Genomic DNA, 23,819 nt, shown 5'->3' on the forward strand with positions numbered 1-23,819 from the left:
TTTTTGCAGTACGCGGGTCTCTCACTGTTGTGGCCTCTCCCATTGTGGAGCACAGGCTCCGGACGCGCAGGCTCAATGGCCATGGCTCATGGGCCCAGCCTCTCCGCGGCATGTGGGATCTTCCTGGACCGGGGCACGAACCCGTGTCCCCTGCATCGGCAGGCGGACTCTCAACCACTGTGCCACCAGGGAAGCCCTGTACATCAATTTCATTTTAATTGTCCTATTTCACAAAATAGTACACCATGCTGATCCCTGGAAAAGGCAAGACCAATTCTACTGTTCTGCCATCTATGTGTAGGTGCATGTTTCAGACGGAAGAAAGGGAGAAGAAAGAATGGAAGAAGATTAAAACTGTCTAAAACTGAATTCATTTTCTTAAACACAAACTTATCTTCTCATACTCTCTTTCTCTATTAAAGGCAGAGCCAGGATGACCTTCCTTCCTTCCTTCCTTCCTCCCTCCTATGTATCTATCCAACCATCCAAAAGAACTTATTGAGCACTTACTACATGTTACACACCCATGCTAGGCTCTAAGGATATAGAAATGAAAAATGGAGCTCATAGAGCGGTGGGGGAAAAAAGATGATAAAGTATCTAGGTAGAAAACAGTGATTGAGAAAAGGGGGATAGTTTATATAGGGTAGTCAGGGAAAGCTTCTTTAGAAACGTGACATTGAGAAGAGATGTTTCAGATGGAGCGAAAAACAAATATTAAGGCCCTGAGGCTAGAATGAACTAGGCATGCTTGACGATGAGAAGACCAGCATGGCTCTAATAGAACAAAGAAGGCAGCGGATTGAAGGAAATAAGGTTGGAGAAAAAGGCAAAGACCAGGTCACATAGGGCCTTGTAGGCCATGGTGATTTTATTTTGCAATAGGAGGCCAACAGTGGGAATGAGGTAGTGACATAATGTGATCAATGATTTTAAAAGGTCATTCCAGTGAGACTTTCAATTCCAAAAGATACTCTTGAGATATTTACACTTCAAAAGAACCAGAGCCTTCATAAAATACACATTTTTATTGAACTGATGAGCACAAAATATTTTTTTCACATAAAGGAAAACCTGAGGATTGAACATTGAGATAAGAATTCTCTAAGGGCAGAAAAATGTTTTTGTTTTGAGTATATCTCTGTGTATATGTTATCTTTCACAGGAAGTAATTAAGTCAATAAGTAAATATTTTAAAAAATTGGCATACCCCTAACAACCAAGAAATCAACTCTGTCTAAACATTAAAATCATCTGGCTAATTAAAGAAAAACAAAACAAAATGGACGTCCAACTCTGACTTCTAGAGATTTAAATTTACTGGCTTAGTGTAAAGCCCAAGCACTGATATTTTTTAGAAGTTTCCTAGCTAAAGTTGAGAACCACCACGCCAAGAAAACCCTTATACATGCATATCAAGATTTATAAAAAATATTCACCCTTATACATGCATATCAAGATTTATAAAAAATATTCACAGCAGGGACTTCCTTGGTGGCCCAGTGGTTGAGAGTCTGCCTGCCGATGCAGGGGACACGGGTTCGTGCCCCAGTCTGGGAAGATCCCACATGCCGCAGAGTGGCTGGGCCCGTGAGCCATGGCCGCTTAGCCTGCGCGTCCGGAGCCTGTTGCTCCGCAATGGGAGAGGCCACAACAGTGAGAGGCCCGCGTACCGCAAAAAAAAAAAGAAAAAAAAATTCACAGCAGCATCATTTCTAGCAGCAGAAATTTGGGGAAAAATTCTTTATCATCAGGAGAATGAATAAACTGTGGTAAACTCCTTGCAACGGAATATTATATAGCAATAAAATTAAATAAATTATAGCTACACACAACAACATGGATAAATCATCAAAACATAACACTGAGTAAACAGAGAAGTCTGCCCAAAGGATAATGCATTTGTGCAAAGGTTGAAAACAAAATTAAACAACATATTGTTTAGGTATACAGGATAATGCCATTTTTGCAAAGCTTGAAGTAAACATATTATTTAGAGGTTTGTACATATAAAAGAATGGTTAGCAGCTATGTGGTTGGCAGGGTGAGGTAGATCCCAGGCAATCACAGGCACAGGGATAGGGTGAAAACATTACAGGTAGCTTTGACATTATTGGTCATGTTTTAGTTCTTAACTTTGGATGGTGCTCACTTTATTGTTATGATCCATAACTTACATGTATATTCATAGTCTTTTGCATGAATCATAAACCAAACAATAACAATTTTTTAAAGATTTCTACTGTGTAGAAAATAGACTGTGGAAAGGGTACATAAGTAGAAGCATAGAGATCATTGGGAAGCTACTGAAGTAATCTGGGAGAGAGTGTATGGTGGAATATACCACGGTGGAGTTGGGGTGATGGTGAGAAGTGATCAGATTTAGAATACATTTTGAAGAGTGGAACTTCTAGGACTTACTGATGAATAAAAAGTCTGCACTGTCCAAAATGGTAGCCATTAGTTATATATGAGTATCAAAATTAAAATTAAAGAAAACTTAAAAATCAGCTTATTAGTCACACTAGCCACAGCTATACTGTAAGTGCACATGTGGCCAGTGGCTAACATATTAGCACAGATATAAAACATTTCCATCACTACATAAAGTTCCATTTGAAAGACAGTGTGTGGGAAATGAAGGAGAAAGGATGGTTCCTAAGTTCTCTGCCTGAGCAGCTGGGTGAACGGCAGTGCCATTTACCTAGGGATGGGGAAAATCAGGGGAATAGCAAGTTTGGAAAGGAAATTAAGAGTTATTTTGCACAAGGAGAGCTGTTGAGCAGACACAGATCAGGGAAAAGTTGGAACTAGATATACATATTTGGAATATATTGGGTTGGCCAAAAGTTCATTTGGGTTTTCTATAACGTCTTATGGAAAAACCCAAACGAACTTTTTGGCCAACCCAATATTAATGTATAGATAGTATTTTAAGTCACAGGATTAGACTTGATTGCAAAATGGTATCTCCCCTTTGGAAGGCCTCTTGACAATAAATATCAAAATTACAAAGGCATTATCCTTTGACTCACTTTAGGACATTTATCTAACATATATGAAATAATCTGTATACAAGGTCCTTCATTGCAGCATTGCTCAGAATAACAAAAGACCAGAAACAACACCATCTATGGGTAACTGGCTAAATAAATTATGGCACATTCAAATAGAGATGTAAAACAGAATGAAGATGCTCTCCACATACTAAAATGGGAAGATTTCCAGGATATACTGTTAAGTTAAAAGAGCAAAATTAAGGGGCAGAAGAGCATTTATAGAATGTTACCTTTGGGGCAAAAAAGGAAAAGAGTAAGAAAAAAATATTCAGATTTGCTTGTATCCGTGTAAAAACCACTGGGAGAACACACAAAAAAACTAATAAGAGTGATTATCTTTAGGAAGCTGGGGTGGAGAGGAGTGTAGTATGGTGAATGGGGACAGGGGTGGTAGCAAGACTTCCTGACATGTATCTTTTTATGTTATTTTGATTTTTGAACCATGTTAATATGTTACCTGGCTAAAACAATTCCACTAACATTTTCTAAAAGGAAATAATAATCAGCTACATTAAGGTATCAATGAGCTAAGGACTAAAATTGACCACTGGATTTGGCAAGTTGGAGATGACCTTAACCGGGGAAGTTTCAAATGTTAGAAGTAGGAATAAAAGCCTGTTTGGAGTGGACTGAAAGAACCAGAGATGATGAGTATAGAAAACTTTTCAGAATAAGGAAGAGAAATTGGGAAGTAGTTGAAAGAACATGTGATATCTAGAAACTTTAGGGTTTTTTTTTAAGATGGACTATATCATACTTTATTTGTAAGCTAATTGAAGTGGTCAGGCACAGAGTAAGGAACTAATGCAGGAAGGAGAGTGATAAAACCAGGGTCAAAACTCTTGAGCAGACCAGGGGTATGGGTCTAATACACATGTTGGTGGGTGGGTGATCCTTGGATAAAGGCAGGGACAGGTTCATTTGTTAAAACCTAAGGCAGAACATGAGGTTACAAATCATGCTGCCTTTTTCTCAACACACACATAACATGCACACACACTCCAACTTCAAGGGCCTTCCACCACGATATGGTTTAATACTCAAACAGTTACTATGGTCCATGAGATCCTCCAGGGCCTGGGCAGTTCCCACCTCTCCAAACTTGTACAACATCACTTGCTGCTTGCTCACTACACTCCACTTACATGGACCTTCTTTCAGTTCTTTAAACACGACAAGTTATTTCTTGCTTTGGGGCCTTCATACGTGCTACCTGGAATTCTTCTGCCCTACTCTTCCTGCTGTTGTCTCCTTACTATCTCTTAATGGGTCTACCATCACTCTCTTTCTTATAGTATACTGTTCTTTTCCTCCAAAGCACTTACCATGATTTTCAGGTATATACTTATGGGTTCACTTTGTAGTACCTCTGGAAGTCAGAAACCACATCTGTTATACCCAGTATTCTAACATAATGTCTGGCACACTGTGGGTACTCAAAAAACATTATTTTTAATTGTGGTTAAAAAAAAAAAACCCACACAGCATTAAATTTACCAGCTTAACCATTTTTTTTTTTTTTTGCGGTACGTGGGCCTCTCACTGTTGTGGCCTCTCCCGTTGCGGAGCACAGCCTCCGGACGCGCAGGCTCAGCAGCCATGGCTCACGGGCCCAGCCGCTCCACGGCATGTGGGATCTTCCCGGACCGGGGCATGAACCCATGTCCCCTGCATTGGCGGGCAGACTCTCAACCACTGCGCCACCAGGCAAGCCCTTAACCATTTTTTAAGTGTATAGTTCAGTCCTCAATAAATGTTTTTTGAATGAGTGAAATGAGCAATACAAGCAGTAGCCCAAGCTAGAAACCACTGAATCATCCTTGATTCTTATTCTTCCCTTTTCTCCCTCAGGCCCTGTTCTTTAGCTTTGTCTTTTCTAACTATAGTTTTATTCACCCTTTCATTCCCTCTTCACTGCATTGCTCGATGGCTCAGACCCCCATGACTTCTAGCCTGGACTATTATAAAACTTTTGTATCTATATCCCTGTCTTCAGGTTCATCACTCTCTATCCTTTACTCACTGTCTTCAAAGGTTTCATTCTCCTGAAATCTGATGTCTTTCCTTTACCAAATAAAAACCAAGGGTGTGCAGGGTTCAACCTGGAAATAACAGAATAAGCAGTGGTTCTGTTTTATAATTTTGGAGCCAGGATCTATGAAAGGAGGTCATTGATGCTAAAAGTTACAGCGAAGAGCAGAAGCTGATGACAGGGAAGGCAGTGGGGATAAGGCAACGGAGAAGGAATCTTACGAGAAGCTGCTCTGGAAATGCCATTAATTCTGTTACAGGAGGGCTCTTTTTTCAGGGCCTACTCTGCTTCCATAGCCATTACTAGTATTATTACGATTATTACCTTAAGATAGAATTTACATACCGTAAAACTCACCCTCTTAGTGGGCAGTTCTGTAAGTCTGACAAATGTATACAGTTGTATAACCTCTACCACTCCATTATCCCTCCCTCAAATTCCTATGTATCCCCTCACCCCCTGATAATCACTGGTTTATGTCACTGGCATTTCTGTCCCCATGGTTTTGCCTTTTGTAAATGCCACGTAAGTGAAATCATATAGAATGTAGCCTATTGAGTCTGGCTTCTTTCATTAAGCATAATGCATTTGAGATTCATCCATGCAGTTGGGTGTATAAACTACTGAAGCCTTTTAATAATGCCATTCTGTACCTGGTTTCAATAGATTGCTACTATTCCTACCATCTACACAATAAAGTCCAAATTTCTAGCAATCACACACAAAAATATTCAGAACCAGATTCCACTTTTATGTCCAGGTACTCCATCACACCAGTAGTGCTCATGGTCTCTTAAACTAAGCACTTTTATAACTCAATGATTTTGCCTATCTGTTCTTTTTGAAATGGCCTTCTCCTTCTTTCTTTGCTCATCTAGTGAACTATAATTGTCCTTCAATAGCTCAGATCAGTTGTGATCTCTACTGCTTCTCTCATCTCCAATACACTGCCCTACAGTACACGTCACACTACACCACACACATACTCACACATTTTCCCTGTTCCTAACCTCTAATGAGGCGTGCTTGGAAAAGAGGTATCGTGGTATAAATAACGCTCTCATTAATGGTCTTATAGAATTCTAGCCTATCTCTATTATAGCCCTAATTTTACTGTATCATACTTTTTGTTTATGTGACTGCCATATTGGGTAGGTTGAGAGAAAGCTGAAGACAAAGACTTTGTCTTAGTCATGTCTTTCCTCCTAGTTCATAGTACATACAGTTCCTTGCATAGAGTAAGGGCTATATAAAAAATGAATGTATGAAGTAGCACATGAGGACAGGCATGTCCCCAGATGTCTTTTAAGATGTTTTATGTTTCGTAGACTCCCTCTAACCTCACCCTCCCCATCCAAAAAAAAAAAAACTTTGAAAGCCACTTCTATATAACACTTCTTTCTTAGAAAAAGAAATACAATTATCCGTTTTGTTTTCTGTTTCATCCATTTTTGAATTGGTTTATTTCTCACCTAAGCAAAAGCAATTAACCTATCATTAACAAATATTTATTGGAAATACACTGCCCCTTGTCCTGGCAAATTTTAAGATAAATAATATGATTTTAGTAGGATAAATAATTTATTTTTACTTCACGTTCATATTGTAGTAAGAGTAGCAATGGGTACTGCTGAACTGCTTGCTGTAGCATTCCAAATGACTGCTGTCTCTAACCCAGTATCAAAAGAGGTTAACTCTTGAGAAGTTTTCAGATTCTATTTTACAGCACTTTAGCATCTTATACCCTTTAAAAATATTATACAAATGTACTTACATGAGAGTATTTCTTATAATGAAAATACTCAGGTTATTAATGATGTCTTAATGATAAATATAATTTAATTATGGCACTCAAAGGAAATTTTATTTTGAACTATTTGGCAAACCTTATACTGTTCATTTAGCTTTTGCCTTCTTTTGAGGTGTTAGGAAGCTAAGAATTAGTGTAAGACTACTTTTGATGCTTCCTTCAGAGTAACTAAAAGCTTGACTTCAGAGTCATATAAAAATGACACTTCTATTGAAAACTATCTTTTAAAAATTTCCATGAATGTCTTTTTATGGCTAATGTTTATCAAAGTTATGGTTGCTGCTCATGGAAATTATAAAGTTCTCATGTGTCTGAATTAATATTTTCAAAATTAAGAAATGTACTAGTAACATCTTTGGTTATGTATACTCTAAAGCCTCATCATTAAAATATTATAAATACAGAATTGGTAATGCGTAGGACATGGTATGTCAAGTTGTATTAAATAAGTATGTATTTTAAAGTAATTTTTTCTTTCCAAAAAAATTTAGAGGTGTTCTATAGGAAGCACACTTTTTCTGGGGAAAAAAGCGAATAAGTAAAATAATATCTATATTAAAAAGATTTTACTTGTGTTAGTCAATTCTAAATTTGTGAGAATAGTATGGGCTGAAATGAAGGTAACATCTGCTGTATAAGGTGAAGTTTTGTTAAGTAAATTAAAAATATTAACATGTTTTAAACAAATATATATAAGGGGAACAATATATTATGGAAAAAACTTTTTTACCTTGTGTGAAAATCTTAAGTGCACATTGAAGTCAGGCCAAATGAAGATCTGTGTTTAATAATTCAAGTTACTGTGAGTACATGAAAGAATAAACTGTTTTCTATTAAAATTAAAAATAAACTCTGTTGCTTATACTAATCACTCAATTATCTGAGGTTCTTCTGTTTTGTGTACTTAAGAGGTTTAATAAAAGAAGTTAAATGTGGATGGTCCTTGTTAAAAAAAAAAAAAAAGCCCAGCTATGTTAAAACCTAACTTTTCCAAAGCAGTAAAGAGATAAGCAGATAAACACTAAAGAGTTTCCACTTCAATAGCATCGACTGCTGCTGGTGGGGGTGGAGGTGGAGAAATAGCTTTAGGATTTTTATCCAAATTAATACATCTTAGAATTAGAAATTCTGATGTAGTACAGATAAACAATTATTTCTTGAGCTTCACGAGGCATTCTGGGCATGAGAATGGTCCCAAACTGTGGAATTTAGTACTAGAACAGACATATATTTTACTGTAAAGTAGTACTACAAACTTACTTATTAAAGTATCAAATACTTTATAAGTTTACATTCTCAAAGAATTATTAATTTATTCACAATGTATTTTCAATTATTGGCTTTGCTTTTCAATAAGATCATTATTAGAGGGGTTTATCTAACTTTAAAGTCTTCTTTCTGCAGCACTATGTTGAGCGATATTAGAATTTTTTTTTTTTTAAAGGATACAAAAGATTCCTGGGTTACATACTTAAGACCTAATGTAATGATCTAACTACATGCAGGTTTGCAAAGAATATGCTCACACACCCTTAATGAAAATGGCACTAATGAAGACAATATATAGTGTATATATTAATCCTTAGATTACAACTGTTAATCCAGGTATTAAAGAGTTTACATATCCCACAGTAGTTTGGCCTCCTGTACATAAGCTGGTTAAAGAATATCTACTACCATTGAAAATATGTCCTAAACTCTTGCTTGAATGCCATGGAAACAGACAGTAAAAGAAATATTACGCCATTTTATGATATCTAGTTGCTCCATTAACTCAATTGTACTGTGATTGTTTTTGAAGCAGATCACTACAGTTAAGTATCAGCCTGATCCGTTCATCTATTAAAAAACCTTTTCACTAATGATTTTATCAGCCATGCTGACTGTTGCTAGATCCATTATTTCATTAGGGATTATGAAATGGTGAGTTTTCCAATGATATCAGTCTATCTGTATTTCATAGCTAGAATTGTTCTATAGGGAAGAACTTTCCCTCACCAACTATTTAATTATCTTGAAATACATTTTATAGAGAAAAGTCAAGATGAGTACTTGATCTTTTTCCTTTATTTATCAATTTACACAATAATGAGTTGGTGTCATAGCAACTTCAAAAGTCAACTATTTTGGTATTAACATTACAAAATCATGAATTTTTATATATTTGATGTGTTTCAAACCTTTTACAGATATTTATTCTTTTTAATTATGTAAACATGCTCCACTGTCTCCAGCATTTAATGTTATAAAAGCATCTGATAGTAAAATCTTCCCTTTGTAGGTAACCTGCCTTTGAAATTTAAAAGTACTATTGGAATATGTCTAGGTTTGGATCTCATTCCATTCATCTTGCCTGGTACTTGTGAGTGCTTTTTTGCGGTACGCGGGTCTCTCACTGTTGCGGCCTCTCCCATTGCAGAGCACAGGCTCAGCCGCTCCGCGGCACATGGGATCCTCCCGGACTGGGGCACGAACCCGTGTCCCCTGCATTGGCAGGCAGACTCTCAACCACTGCGCCACCAGGGAAGCCCCTTGTGAGTGCTTTTAATCTAAGACTCAAATCTTTCTCTGGCTCATATAAATTCTTTTCTCTGTCTTTGGTAAATTATTTCCCTCTTTTTATTCTTATTTCTATAACCCTACTATAAATATAGTGAATCTCCTGACTCCATTCTTTATTTTTCCTCCCAGAATTTTAACCTCTTCATCTTTTCACCTTGAATTCTAAAGAGAATTTTCAAGTTTGTTTTCTAACTCATTAATTTGATGTTCTGCAATATACTATCAGTTGTTTATAAGTTTAAAATTAGAAAATTATGTTTTTTCATATCCAAGAGATCTTTCCTATTCTCAAATGATTACTTTTTACTATTTTGGGGGGAAAAGTTTCAAATCTACAGAAAAGTTGCAAATATAGTACAATAAAAACCCATATATTATTAATCTAGATTCACCCGTGATTAATTTTTTGTCTCAGATCATTATTTTTGGTACTTGCCCTTGTTTAATTCATTAGTAGAATGTCCAAACAAGTCACACTAAAAATACTGAGTAGAAGTTCTTTTTAAAAAAAGTTTTGTTTCTGTGCTAAGTTTGTTTTACAGAAGGTCATTTGCTCTGATGCTAGGATCAGTCCCCTTTTCTTGACCAGTTTATTTTATTTATTTACAAAATTTAAGGAGGCACTCATTTTCAGGTTCACACATAACATTGTAAGTGTCCACTTATGAATCAGGCATCTATTGCCAAAATTTAAGGAGACACTAACTCTGGGGTTTAAACAAGTGCCATGTTTACACTTGGATTACCCTGAGAGTTAGTGGCTCCTTAAATTATGCACCCTAGTTGCCTCTCTTGCCTCACCCTAGTCCTGGCCCTGCTGTGCACGCTGTTGAGGGTCTTTTCTTTCTTTTTTTTTTTTTTGTTTGTTTCTTATTATTATGGAGTGAAATTTATCCAATACTGGGAACTGAGAAGGGTTCTGTCATAGTTTGTATGAATCTGTTCAAGTGCTCTAAATATATTCCTCCTCTTCATGCAGTAAAGGATGAGCTAATCAGTGCTTCATTCACATTTATCATCAGTAATGTACCCTAAAATGATCCTGACAATATACATCAATAACACTCAATTCACCATTTATTGCTAACTCCTTAGCCTTTATAAAGCTTTTAGCAAACAAGCCAAACTGAGTCATTAACGTGCTCAAATTATTTACCTTATTCAGGTTCTTTTTCTATGTGGTGGCACTTCTTTTTCCAATCCTCAACTGGAAAACTGTAACAGGCACCTATTTAGTTACTCTGGAATATAGCGATATAAAAGACCAACCTTTCAAAATCACACTTAATTACTCTACAAAATTTGTTTCAAAAGGCAAGCACCCTAATCATGGTTTGTTTCTTTAAGCAAAATATAACATTTTATCTCTTCCACTGAATACAGTCAGAAAAATCAAGAGGCAAATTCTGCAACTGAGCAGAAAGAAGTCTAGAAACAGTATGGTAGAATGCAAAAACAAAAAACAAAAACCACAAACAAAAAACCCAAGCTATCAAAAGTGGAATAGTATTCCCTTCAAAATCAGTTTACTACGTTAACACAATGTTGTCTGAAAAGGTATGGTCATTTTCAGAGCACAGAATTACTGGTGAGGTTATTGAGAAACTTTTTTTTTGGCACCTACAATGTCAATTCTAAAATACATTTGGACATGTGCACTGTAGGGCCTTGACTAGGGCAAGGCAAGAGAGGCTCCTGGGGCACAAAATTTAAGGAGACACTTCTTCACAGGGGGTGCAAATGAGACTCTGCATCTGCACCACCCTAAAAGTGAATGCCTCCTTAAATCTTATGCTCTGGGCACTGCCTTGCCTCAACTCTAATCTCAGCCCTGGTGCACAAATGGGGCAAATCTGACAAATGCATAGTAGCAGTAACTGACTTAAAAGCCCTTTGCGGTCTGAAAGAACCAGCTGTGTCTTCTACCTACAGTTCTGCAAAAAGTTCCTTGTGTTTTTATAATAAGTTATCCTTTTTGCTTAAGAAAAAAAATCAACAAAATGGCTTGTTTCTATTAGTCATAACCAAAAGAATACTAACCAATAGAACAGGTGATACATACAGCTGTGCCCTATTTATTCTGTATTATTGAGGAACAGGGTATTCTGGTAAGTAAGGTATTCCAGTAAATAAAAACTTTACAGGTAAGTTAAGCTTACCCTTATCTCACCCTCTGCAAGCTATCACTGAATGTAGTGTAGCATTTTATTTTATAAACTATTGTATTCAATTAAATTTTGAACTGCATCTTTTAATGATTTTCTTTGGAAGATGTGAGGCATTTTCAACTTACATGTGAGGAAATTAATAGTTTGGCTGTGTGCTTATCGTATTTCAGCATGAATGGCCCATAGGCACCATTGTGCACAGTTTTGCACAGACAGAAATGGAGGTAAAGAACGTTCTAGAAGGAGGCCTTTATGTATAAAAACTGAAAAGGGTGTTTGCTTTGTGGTTTGAAATTGCTGGTAGAATCAATCAAGGGGACTACTGTGTGTAACTCTGACTTTGGTTTACCCTGGGCTTCTCACAGTTTCTGCAATCTGTACTCAAAAACATCCAAGTATAAAACTTGGGTCTCTACCAGCGTTTTCTAGAAAGAGGTAACAATATGAGTGAGGGCTTGAGTCACTTAGCTGGGTCTTGAGGTATGAATGAGGTTTCCACTTTTAGAGATGGAGTAAGTGGACAGAAGTATCCTGGTCAATCACTAGAACTGTACTGATCAGGATCTTTGAGTGAGCCCTTCTCCATGTGACCAGGCTCATTTCATCATTGAATGTGCAGGGAGACTCCTCTCCATGTTATCATAAGCATAAGCGTAATGCTTGTGAAATCTTTATTGTCATTGATAGTTGGCTGTTAATATTGTGATTTTTATGGAATTAGGTATACAGTGCTTAATATATACCTTTGCAGATGTATTTGGCAACAATTTCACTTATGTTCCTAAGCTCTTATAACCTGACTTGCACTTTATACTAAATTGCATGAATCATATCTAGGAGTTCAGAGTTATATACTTATTAACTTATATTCACAGTCAGTAAATGGTGATCAGCCACCATTAGCCTAATTTATCATTTTATTTTATTGCATGCTTGTGCTCTGAATGTCAGGTTACTTCCCTAAATATTGGTCTTTTGTCCTAAGTTGTCTTAAAAAGTTTCATGGTCTTCTCATTTTACAAGTGCAGAAATCAATGGTCTAAAGTGAGGAGTTTATGTCGATCTATACCAGTGAGGTGAGGGGTCTTTAATTGCCTTTAGGGGGGCAGTTTGAATTTAATTTACAATACTGTAAATATTGTAAATAAAATTATCTCTTTGTTTAAATCCTGGTCTTGGTTCTTCTTCATAAATTTTCTTAAAAATAAGTAGTTTCAGGTGACAGGTGGGGGAAATTAATCATCTGGCTAAGCACTTGTTCTATGACACTGAATAGCCTCTGCAGTCAATTGCCATTGAGTGCAGTTTGGCATTTTGTTATCTAAAACAACTGTGGTGTAAATATCCTTTTATGATTCAACTAAAATTTGAGTCTGTTTTTTTTTTTTCAAAAGCTTTATTTGAACTATTGCCTCCTTTTCAGTTTACAAATAAGGAGAATAACTGACCAAGAAGCATACCTTTTCAAGCATCAGAACTCTAATTTTAATGGAAATATTTTTATGACACTTTCCTGCTTTCCTAAACAGAATATTGTACACAAAGCATAATAAGACTCTCATGTAGACAAAATGGTCAATTATTTTACTAAGCTTTAATACTGCAAAGTCTTCAGGACTACTTGGATATATATACAGGTCTATTCCTATGATGAATAAGCCCCATACCACTGTGCTTTCTCAGCTGTCATTTATCATCTTTTATCACTGTCAGTATACAATTGATTCTAACCTTCTTCCTTATCTCATACATAATTGTGTAGTTAGTAGCTTCCAATTTCTTTTTTCTTTTTTGGTTTGGCAATGGTCCATTTTTTTTTTTCCAAATGAAATCTTACATCGGTATAAAAAATAAAAAGGTTTGTGCCATGGAAGTGGAACAGTGGGCCTAGTGACCTGCTGCTAAGCCTCTATACCTGGTTTCCAGTGCACAACACTGAGGTGTCTGATGGAACCCCAGGCCACCCCCAAACTAATACCACTGGTCAAATCTAAGAGTGACTTCCTCTATTCTGAAGGATGAATTTTTGGGGGGAAATGTCATCTGGTATCTTGCACAAAAGGCAACAACAAAAAAGATCCATGATCTCATTACTCAGTAACCTCTGAGTATAACAAACAAAAAGAAAAGAAAAATATTTATAAAGTTAAAAAATTTAAACAACATAGAAAGGTAAAAAAGGAAAAGAAATGGCTTCTTCAATCTTGTGCATACTCACCATTACACCAAGACCTTTCTCCTCAAATGTAACCTCTATTAAGTTACTTGTGATTCCTTCCATAAGGTATATGAGTGTGTATGTGTGTCTACATATATGTGTGAATAAAGCCTTTTAAATAAAACTTTATGTATACAGAAGCTATCATACTATACTCTGTTATGCACTTTGTTTTTTCATTTAATAATATATCAGCAATCTTTTTTTTTTTTTTTTTTTTTGCGGTACGCCGGCCTCTCACTGTTGTGGCCTCTCCCGTTGCGGAGCACAGGCTCTGGATGCGCAGGCCCAGCGGCCATGGCTCACGGGCCCAGCCGCTCTGCGGCATGTGCGATCTTCCCGGACCAGGGAACGAACCCACGTTGCCTGCATCGGCAGAAGGACTCTCAACCACTGCGCCACCAGGGAAGCCCAACAATCTTTTTTAAAGTAATCTTTGACAGTTGTGTTTCACATAGTTGAGTTATCCAAACTAACTTCCAGATCAGCAGATTACTGTGCATATGACTGTGTTTCTACTGTCTGTGTCTGAACATGATGAGGCATTTTCTAAGAGAAGCATGGTGGTAAAATGCTCAGCTTTCTCCACAAACATCATTTATTCCACAATGTGTCTACAATGGAACACTATCCTCAAAATCATATAAAAAATAGCTATGTTATACTTTTCTACAACAGAACTTAATCACCGTGTGTAACCATGTTTCTATGGAAAACAGAATTTAGAGTTCCAACTTGGAACTGGAAATACCTCTCTAGACATAGAACAGCACAATGCGAGACATGTGTTTTAGACTCAAAAGACCTCAATTTTAATCCTGGCACTGTCAATACTAGTTTTATCACTTTGAGCAAGTTACTTAACTAAAGTTCAGTTTCTCATATGTAAAAAGGAGATAATGGTTATGTATTTCTCAGGCTCTTCTGATCAAATGAAGTAACAGAACATTGCCTGGCACATAATAAAGTACTGTTAAGTCCCTTTCCATTCCCCTATAAAGGGATTAGGATTTCATGATTAGCTTCAAAATCCAATGGACTACAGAAGGGGGATGGGGCAGGGAGTAGGCAACCGAGCAGAGATTCAGGGAAACAAGGGACAGGTGTAGGCATTCTTGATGGTTAGAATGGATAAAGCTCCTACATAGCTTCTTGATTTTGACTAATGCCTCAGTTACTGTCTTTATCTTTGCTCTCATGGGTATAGGAATTGACCCTCTCCTTTGCTTTATATTTCTACTATCTGCTGCTTTCATTTATAGATCCCACCTCCACTTTCCCTAGACAATAGCAAGGCAGAATTTAGTCCTAATTGCTCCTCCTAAAGTTTCACACAGTTAAAAAACAGCTGGTATAAAAACACACCTGTAGACTGACTTCTAGAATGGCAGAGTGAGGACCTCAGTGAACTTACTCACTCTCCCTCTGAAACAACGAAAATAAAAGCAAACAAATAAACTATTTCAGAACTCTGTCATTTAATGAAAGCCACAGAATGAACTATAAAATCCAAGAGGAACTACTGAAACTTGATGCCCTTGAGAAAAGCAGCAGCCCAGGCACCTGAAGTGGAATATGGTCCAGATAGCACATAATTAATGGAAATGCCAGTTCCAATCCTGTCTACTGGCTGGGGAACCCGTGATCTTTATCCCTCTGAGGTCAAGTTCATCTCACTTCCCCCCAACTACCTGTGAGAATTAAATAATGTTATATGGTGACAACACCAACAACAAAACACTCATGAGTATGGTCATGAGTTATTTACCTAAAAAAACTTGCTAAATCCAACATCTCTAGCTTACACATGAAAGATATACTATTTGCAGTCAAACCATTTAAAAGCTTTAGACTTTGTTTCAACACTGTGCTTCACCTTTCCATGGAGTTATTATCCATTAATATTTCTAAAAAAGAATGACAATAAGGCCAAAACTGCAATCTGACATAAACCAAAATGACAATACTGATATTCTTTGGCAAAGTATTTCTCTGCACTGAGCCTCAATCTTTCTAGTACGTTTATCAAAAGATGATTTCTACGTCTTCCTCTGTATTAGAGTAAGCTGTTTCTCATGCCTAGATGTTTTAAAGTATCCTTTCTTCAAAGCACCAATGCTACAATCCTAACGCCTTTCTTCATCTGATTTCAAGACAGCATTTTAAAAACAAATCTTAACCCAAACAAACCAATCCATACTGTACCATATTATAGACTCCCAAACGTATATACAATGTTGCAGTATAATGGATTTACTTATATTTTACTTTTATATCATCAAAAATAGCTAATAATGACTTTTCTTAATTTGAATTAAATTGCATGGGGAAAACAAGCAAACACTAATACATGTTTTACTAAGATTAAACTCCTACCTTAGGAGAAGTGGAGAGATCTCTTCCTGCAGACATAATTGTGTTTTCATTTACTCCTCCTGTCTTTGGTGAGATGGCTGGTGGGGCCGGGACTTTTCTTTTTACTCTCCTTTCAGTTTCCAGTTCTTGAACTGGACTTACCAAATTATTTGGAGGAGGAGTTGGTTTAGGTTCATAAAAAGGATTTGATCTAAATGAAAGAAGAATTATTGTTAAATGTCTTTATAAAAGTAGTTTACTCCCAATTAAAATACCATAATATTTTCATTTATAAAACTAGAACATACTGAAAATGATAAGGAAAAACCCAAACCAATGATAACTTATAATCTGGAAATAGGCACTCTCAATCTTTTGTTAATCATTAACAATAAAACTTTCCCTTTTAAAAAGTATTTTTAAGTCTTTAAAATACAAAGTCATACTCTGCTATATACAGACCCTTGGGAAAATGTTTGTAATAAGAGTAAATCCTACATATTCTCCACATCCACAGAAGAGGAAATAAGATGAGAAAACATTGTTTTTTTTTTTTATGCTCCCTCACCAAACTTTTTTTTTCTTGAATTTCTTCTCTTCCTCTGTGTTAAATTCCCTTCCCATTAGGGACCATCTTTTAGAAGTTCATTCAGTGAGGTTCCTTTTTTTTTTTTTTTTTTTTTGGTGGTACGCGGGCCTCTCACTATTGTGGCCTCTCCCGTTGAGGAGCACAGGCTCCGGACGTGCAGGCTCAGCGGTCATGGCTCACAGGCCCAGCCGCTCCGTGGCATGTGGGATCTTCCTGGACCGGAGCACGAACCCACGTCCCCTGAATCGGCAGGCGGACTCTCAACCACTGCGCCATCAGGGAAGCCCCAGTGAGGTTCCTTTAATAGCAAATTCTTCCAGGCATTGAAAATGTCTTCATTTCAGCCTCAAACTTAAATGATAGTTTAGCTGGGTAGTTTATTCTAGTTGTTAGTTAACTCATCTCAGCACTTTGAAATATTAGCCCCCTGTTGGTTTAATATTGCTCTTTTGTAAGTCATCTTTTGTCTCTGGTTGCTGACTAAGATTAAGATCTCTTTATTTCTGGTTTTGAGCAATCTTACTAGAACATGTCTAAGTGTGTATTTCTTTTAAGTTTATCCTGTTCCAGAGTCCTTGAATCTCCTGTGTCTGGAGATTCATGTGTTTCACTAGTTCTGAAAAATTATCAGCCATTATATCTTTGATAGCCTTTTCTCTATTCTCTTCTCTAGAAAATCATATTAAATATATGTTGAATTACCTCTGTCCTTCATATTTTTACAAGTTTTTACTTCTCCTGTACTACATTCTGGATAATTCCTTCACATCTATAATCCAGTCAACTTCTTCACTTTTCATCTGTGTCTAATTTAATGTTCAATTCTCCATGAATTTTGAATTTCATAAGCATGTTTCTTCATATGGCTGTGTGTATAATACCTTAGGTACAAAAGATCTGAGTCATTAATCATTTATACATATTTACTTTATAGTCTCTATCTGATAAATCTATCATTTGAATTCCTTGGATTTATAATCCTTGTGTTTCTTTTGTCTCCTGACTCTTTCTCTTAGTAAACTATTTCCTTGTGTATTCTGTAATTCTAGATTGTGAGTTTAGGACTTGATCTGAGGAAATCTTGTGTAGTTGCTGGGAGTCCCTCTGTTCAGAGTGTTTCATGTTTGCATTTGCCAAGCAGTTTAGAAGCCACTTTGTTTCTCACTTTCTTGGCTTGGGGGTTCCCAGGTCATCCTGCCAGCATAGCGTCAAATCCACATGAAGGTAGGCCTATGCTTACAATTTCTTAGGGAAGTCTTCCTTTTTCTCTACCTGAGTCTAGCCCAGGCAGAAAATCTTCCTTGTTAACTCCCTTTATGAGTAGATACTTTTCTAGTTACTTATCCGTAAACACAAGTATCTGGTGTTTATGATGATTATTCTTCCTGTTACACAGTAATAAACTTTTATTCTGGCTATTATTTGTTTGTTGCATTTTTTTTCCCAACACCAGTCTGTTCCCTAGAATTCAATATCTTTATGCATAGTAACAAGAGAATTTCTGAGTCTGCAAAGCTAAGAACCAGATCACCCAAACACAATAATTATACCAAGGGAACTCCACTTAGTTATATAAAGTCTGTACTGGTGATAGCCTTCTGTGTTCAGTTATGCATGTTCTTTTAACTGTAACAGTACCAGATTCATTTAGAACCAATAACGAAGTATCTACATCTTTGCCTAAAGTCAGTCAGCTCTCACAAGACTCAGGGGACCAAGTGTATCTAGACCAGAGAGGGGAAATATACCATACTTGTGATGTCACTCTCACTCTGTACTCATTTCAACAGTTAGTGTCTTGTGACTTCTTCCCATTGAGCTGGGATATATAGCCTCAGAATCTCTCTCACCTCTGCTCAGGCCTTGCAGAGTTATTTTTCAAACTCTAAGAGTAGTTCAAAGGGAGGTAAAAATAAAGAAATGGGCTAAAAAAAATTTTTTTAACTCTAAAACTCAGAAAAGAAAAAAATCTCCCCTCTCCCCCTCAAAACTTACTACTTGTTTAACTGATGTTAAATGTTTCAGGACTGAACAAACCCACTACAATCTAAATGAATTAATTGAATCATGTGAACTATTTGGGTGATATTTTAAAAAATTATTCCTGGTTACACCTCTCTATAACAAATTTCCACAGTAGTTTGTAAGACGGTAGCTGCTACAATATTCATTATTAATTTGTCATATAAGTATGGTTAGTTTTTTAAAAAAAACTTAGAAGTGTTAGAGGATAGATATTTCTATTACAGAAGGATCTGTGCCTAACAGAGAAAAAAATGACAGAATTCCTTATACAGGCAATTTTTCCAGTATGCTTTATATAATTGAATTTATAATACTAAGTTGCATGAAACTTTTATAAAACTTATCTAGCATGTATAACAAAGATATCTAGATACCGTCCTTTTTCTTCATGTCTCTCTGCCTCCCTCTAACCACCTGAATATTGCTATCCTTTATACATTGAAGGTAAATGCAAGTAGAAAAGCTCAGATAAACTAATTTCCAAAGTTGGTTCCTGAGGCTCGTAATAAATACTAGAAACATAACAAAATGGACATCTTCTTGAAACAATTAGAGCTGTGTTTCTCAATCCATTTTACAGTATGACATGTAGTAAAAATGAAATTTGTATGCTATGCTAGAGTGAACATAGGAAACTGCTGGAAATTGAAGGTACCAAGGACTCCAGCTGCCCCAGACCATGCCTGACAGCCAAGAATACTAGGGGAATCAGTATCTCTGCAGGCCTGCAAGCCACCTGTGAGACAACAGTGTTCTAGGCACCACTGGTTAGGTACTAAATCATAATAAGGACAAGAAGCCTCTACTTACAAGGGCTTTAAATGATTCTCCATCTAGATCAGAGATTTCTAACTAAAACTTAATTTCCTACTCTCTAAGAGTGAACCGGATATACTTCCATGTATATGAAATATCCAAAACAGTCAAATCCATATAGAGAGAAGGTAAATTAGTAGTTTTCAGGAGATGGGGAAAAGGATTAATTGGAACTAACTACTAATATATATGGGATTTCTTTTTGGGGTGACAAAAATGTTCTGAAATTAGAGAGTGATAATGGTTGCACGACACAGTGAACAAACTAAAAACCACTGAAGTGTACACTTCACAGTGTGGCATTTTATGTTATGTGACATATATCTCAATTTAAAAAGTGCTATTTTAAAAAGAGTAAATAGGAATAGTACATATATGTGATTATGAACAGTACTCCCTTCTCTGTAATGACAAGAATTATATAATTTCTGATAAATACATTAAAAAATACTTAAACAGTAAGAAAAAAATTATTTAAGGAATTAGCATAACTTCCACATTCTGTTATCATCTATGATCTGAATAATCTGTTTCAAGGCTTCTTACATCACTCTGAATAAACAAAAATTATTTTTATTCTTATACTGTACTTGAGTAATAGATTAATTATATCATTAACTCACTGTGAACTAAAAACTCATCAGTTATGTTAAGTGGAAAACTGGACAGAATAACTTTAAATGACATTATTCATTGTTTAAAAATATAATTAATCCAAGAAAAAGAATTACAGAAAGAAAAACTAAAGTTGATTAGAAACAGTACTCGCAAACATAGTGAAGCAAGGGTGGAACAAAATCTGTAGTCTTTTCCTCTCAATTTGAAAAAACAATACAAATGTATTAAAATGAGTGTGTAGCTTCCCTGAATAAACTTCAACGACAATTTCCCTTGAGAAACTGACACACAACCATACTAGAAATGATTTCACGCTGGAGCTCAAAAGTCACTTCATAAATGTTTTGAAAAATATTACTGCCCTTCAGTTTTCACTTTTGCTACGTAACCAGAATGGCTGAACTAACCCCCAAACACGAGAAAACTGAGCAACCCATACAGTTGCTAAGTGTAAAGGACACGTGCTAAAAGCCCTGAAGGGTGTACACTTTCTCCTCGGGGCTGATGGATAATGCTGAGTTTCTGAAGGTTGTTTTAGAACATCAAAGAACACAGCACTACTTATTTGTGAGAGTTTTATGTTAGAGGATCCAGGAAGAGTTTGGTAATGGAAGATGAGTCATATAGGCTTTTCACTTGATGAAAGGTCATAAGTTTATTACTGAAGTTAAGAACAAATTCAGGAAGATTTCCAATACTTAAGTTGGACCTACAAACTTTTGGAGAAAAAGATGAGAAATACCAAGTAAGTAACACAGAGTTCTTCCTGGACATTAGCTGATGAGCAATCTTTAGAATTTATGGATGTGCTCCTTCAAAAAAGCTGAATGTTTATAGACTACCTCTGGTAACCTCAGATGATTGAGCAGTTTAGAATGCTCTTTATTCATGGGAAACTTTGTAAAGGCTATCACTTTCATGTGGAAAAAAGAATGGTCAAAAGGAAACACCTAGTCATTCTGATTTTAGTTTTTATTAAGGCATTTTAAAAGTTTAAGCAAACACTGGATGTCTCTTTAATTTGTTAACAGGAGAGAGGAGGGTGTGTGTATGTTGTGTAATATTCATGCATTTTGGAATGACTGAATGCTTGTATTTAAAGTTTGCATTTACATTCAAATACTCTAGGTGTGTGGCTATTACTCAGCACCTACACCACCCATGAGAAATTTTATTTTGATCACACATTAGCTATTTCAAAGAAAACAAATATACGTGGATGGATCTAGAGACTGTCATACAGAGTGAAGTCAGAAAGAGAAAAACAAATATCGTATATTAACGCATATATGTGGAACCTAGAAAAATGGTACAGATGAACCGGTTTGCAGGGCAGAAATTGAGACACATACAGAGAACAGATGTATGGGCTCCAAGGGGGGAAAGTGGCGGGGGTGGTGGGGGTGGTGGTGTGATGAATTGGGCAATTGGGATTGACATGTATACACTGATGTGTATAAAATGGATGACTAATAAGAACCTGCTGTATAAAAAATAAAAATAAAAAAAATTCAAAAAAAGAGAAAACAAATATAACAACTTTAGCAAGAGTAGAGCAAACTTTTTCAACCCCTGTATAGTTATTAATTAGTATTGAGATCTCAACCTGGGTTTGGAATCAGATGATTATTATGATATAATTCCCATACTTATAGGAGGTTAGAACATTTTTAGGTTTTATCAAAACCTAGCCATGCCCATGGAAGCATGTAGCACATGTGAGAGTAATTAGCCATGCGTTGTAAAATGAGGAAAGGTTGAAAAATGCAGTTCCAGAGCAGCAGAAACCAAGTCAACTACCTCATTCTTTCAAACAAGTCTTTCAAATATTTGAAGTTGGTTATTATAGTTCCCTTAAACCATCTCTTTTCTAAGTCAAATAGTACCTATGCCCTCGATCACTGCTCATTTGATGTGGTTTCTGGACATTTTAATGACTCTGTTGCTCTACTGTTAACGCTCTGAATCATCAATCCCCCTTTTAAAGTGCAGTACCTAGAAACAAAATACTGCTCAAAATGGGAGTTGATCAATGCACAGGAGAGGGAGGACATTTCTCCCTTCACACAAAGCAACTGTTCCCAACTTTCATACATCAAAGGAGCCTTTTTATTATTCCCCTCTCAACCCATACATTCCATATTTTGAAAGATTTTCCTACTACACTGCATTTTGAAAGAAATAACGATTTTCCCCAAGATCTAAATAATGTTAATATGATAAAATTCAGTATTTCCAAGGAAAGCAAAGGCCCATATAGCCTCACTGCAAGTAAACATATAATTATTATTTAGCTTTTAAAAAATGTTAAATATTCTGTAGATCTCCCCTGTTACACATCAATTATTTTCAACAAACAGACCTAAAAGCCCAAGAATTCCAGGCTGGGAATCACTCATGTGACACAGTATTTCTGTTAATAAACTTAAACATTGTTGTGGTTTTCTTTCTTTCATTTTTTTAACAGCTTTATGTACATATAATACAGTAAATGGCACATATTTAAAAAGTATAACTTGATGAGTTTTCTACATATGTATACAAGTGTGAAACCATCAGTACGATCAAGACTACAAACATTTCCAGTTCTCCAAAAGTTTCCTTGTATCCCTTTTAATCCATATCTCACTCCACCTCCAATCTCAGGCAACTATGCATCTGCCTTCTCTCGAAACAGATTGTATTTTCAAGAGTTTTAGATAAAGGATAGCATACAGTATATGCTCTTTTTTGGTCTGGCTCCTTTCACTCAGCATAATAATTTTTAGATCAATCCATGCAGTTATATGTATCCATAGTTTGTTTTTTATTACTGAGTAGTATTCTACTGTATGTATATACCACAATTTGCTTATCTATTTTCCTATTGATGGACACTGGGGTTATTCCCACACCTTGCTATTATGATAAATAAAGCTGTTAAAATATTCATGCACGAATCTTTTTGTGGAAATACACTTTGATTTCTCATGGGTAAATACCTAGAATTAGAACGGCTAGGTCGACAGGTATATGTTTAACATTTTAAGAAACTACCGAATTGTTTTCTAAAATAGTTCACCATTTAGAACCATTTAGAACTTTGAGAGTTCTGAGAGCACCAGCGGCTCCATGTCCCTGACAGTATTTGGTGTAGTAAGTCTTAAATTTTAGCAATTCAAGTTGGTGTGTAGTGATATCTTATATGGTTTTAATTTGCATTTCCTTGATGACTAAGATGTTGGGCACCTTTTTGTCTACACATCGGCCATTCTTACATCTTCTTTTGTGAAATGCCTGTTCAAATCTTTTTCCTCTTTAAAAAAGATAGTTTGTCATTATTAAGAGTTCTGTACATATTCTTGATAGAAGTCTTGCCAGAGGGCTTCCCTGGTGGCTCAGTGGTTGAGAGTCCGCCTGCCGATGCAGGGGATGTGGGTTTGTGCCCCAGTCCGGGAAGATCCCACATGCCGCGGAGCGGCTAGGCCCGTGAGCCATGGCTGCTGAGCCTGTGTGTCTGGAGCCTGTGCTTCATAACGGGAGAGGCCACAACAGTGAGAGGCCCGCGTACCGCAAAAAAAAAAAAAA

The 23,819-nt window shown here is 36.3% G+C and overlaps 1 protein-coding gene across 5 annotated transcripts in view; it reads right to left on the minus strand.

Annotated features, from left to right (window-relative positions):
* Nucleotides 1-23,819, minus strand: part of EHBP1 (EH domain binding protein 1) — a 342,186-nt gene that overhangs the window by 155,424 nt on the left and 162,943 nt on the right. For all 5 annotated transcript variants that reach the window (XM_024753020.1, XM_024753019.1, XM_024753023.1 and 2 more), the window contains one exon: nucleotides 16,226-16,415. In XM_024753020.1, the coding sequence (XP_024608788.1) occupies nucleotides 16,226-16,415 (190 nt within the window). The remainder of the gene's footprint in view (nucleotides 1-16,225; nucleotides 16,416-23,819) is intronic.

Source organism: Neophocaena asiaeorientalis, unplaced genomic scaffold (genome assembly GCF_003031525.2).
Source record: "Neophocaena asiaeorientalis asiaeorientalis breed wild unplaced genomic scaffold, Neophocaena_asiaeorientalis_V1.1 scaffold100, whole genome shotgun sequence".
Lineage (NCBI taxonomy): Eukaryota > Metazoa > Chordata > Mammalia > Artiodactyla > Phocoenidae > Neophocaena > Neophocaena asiaeorientalis.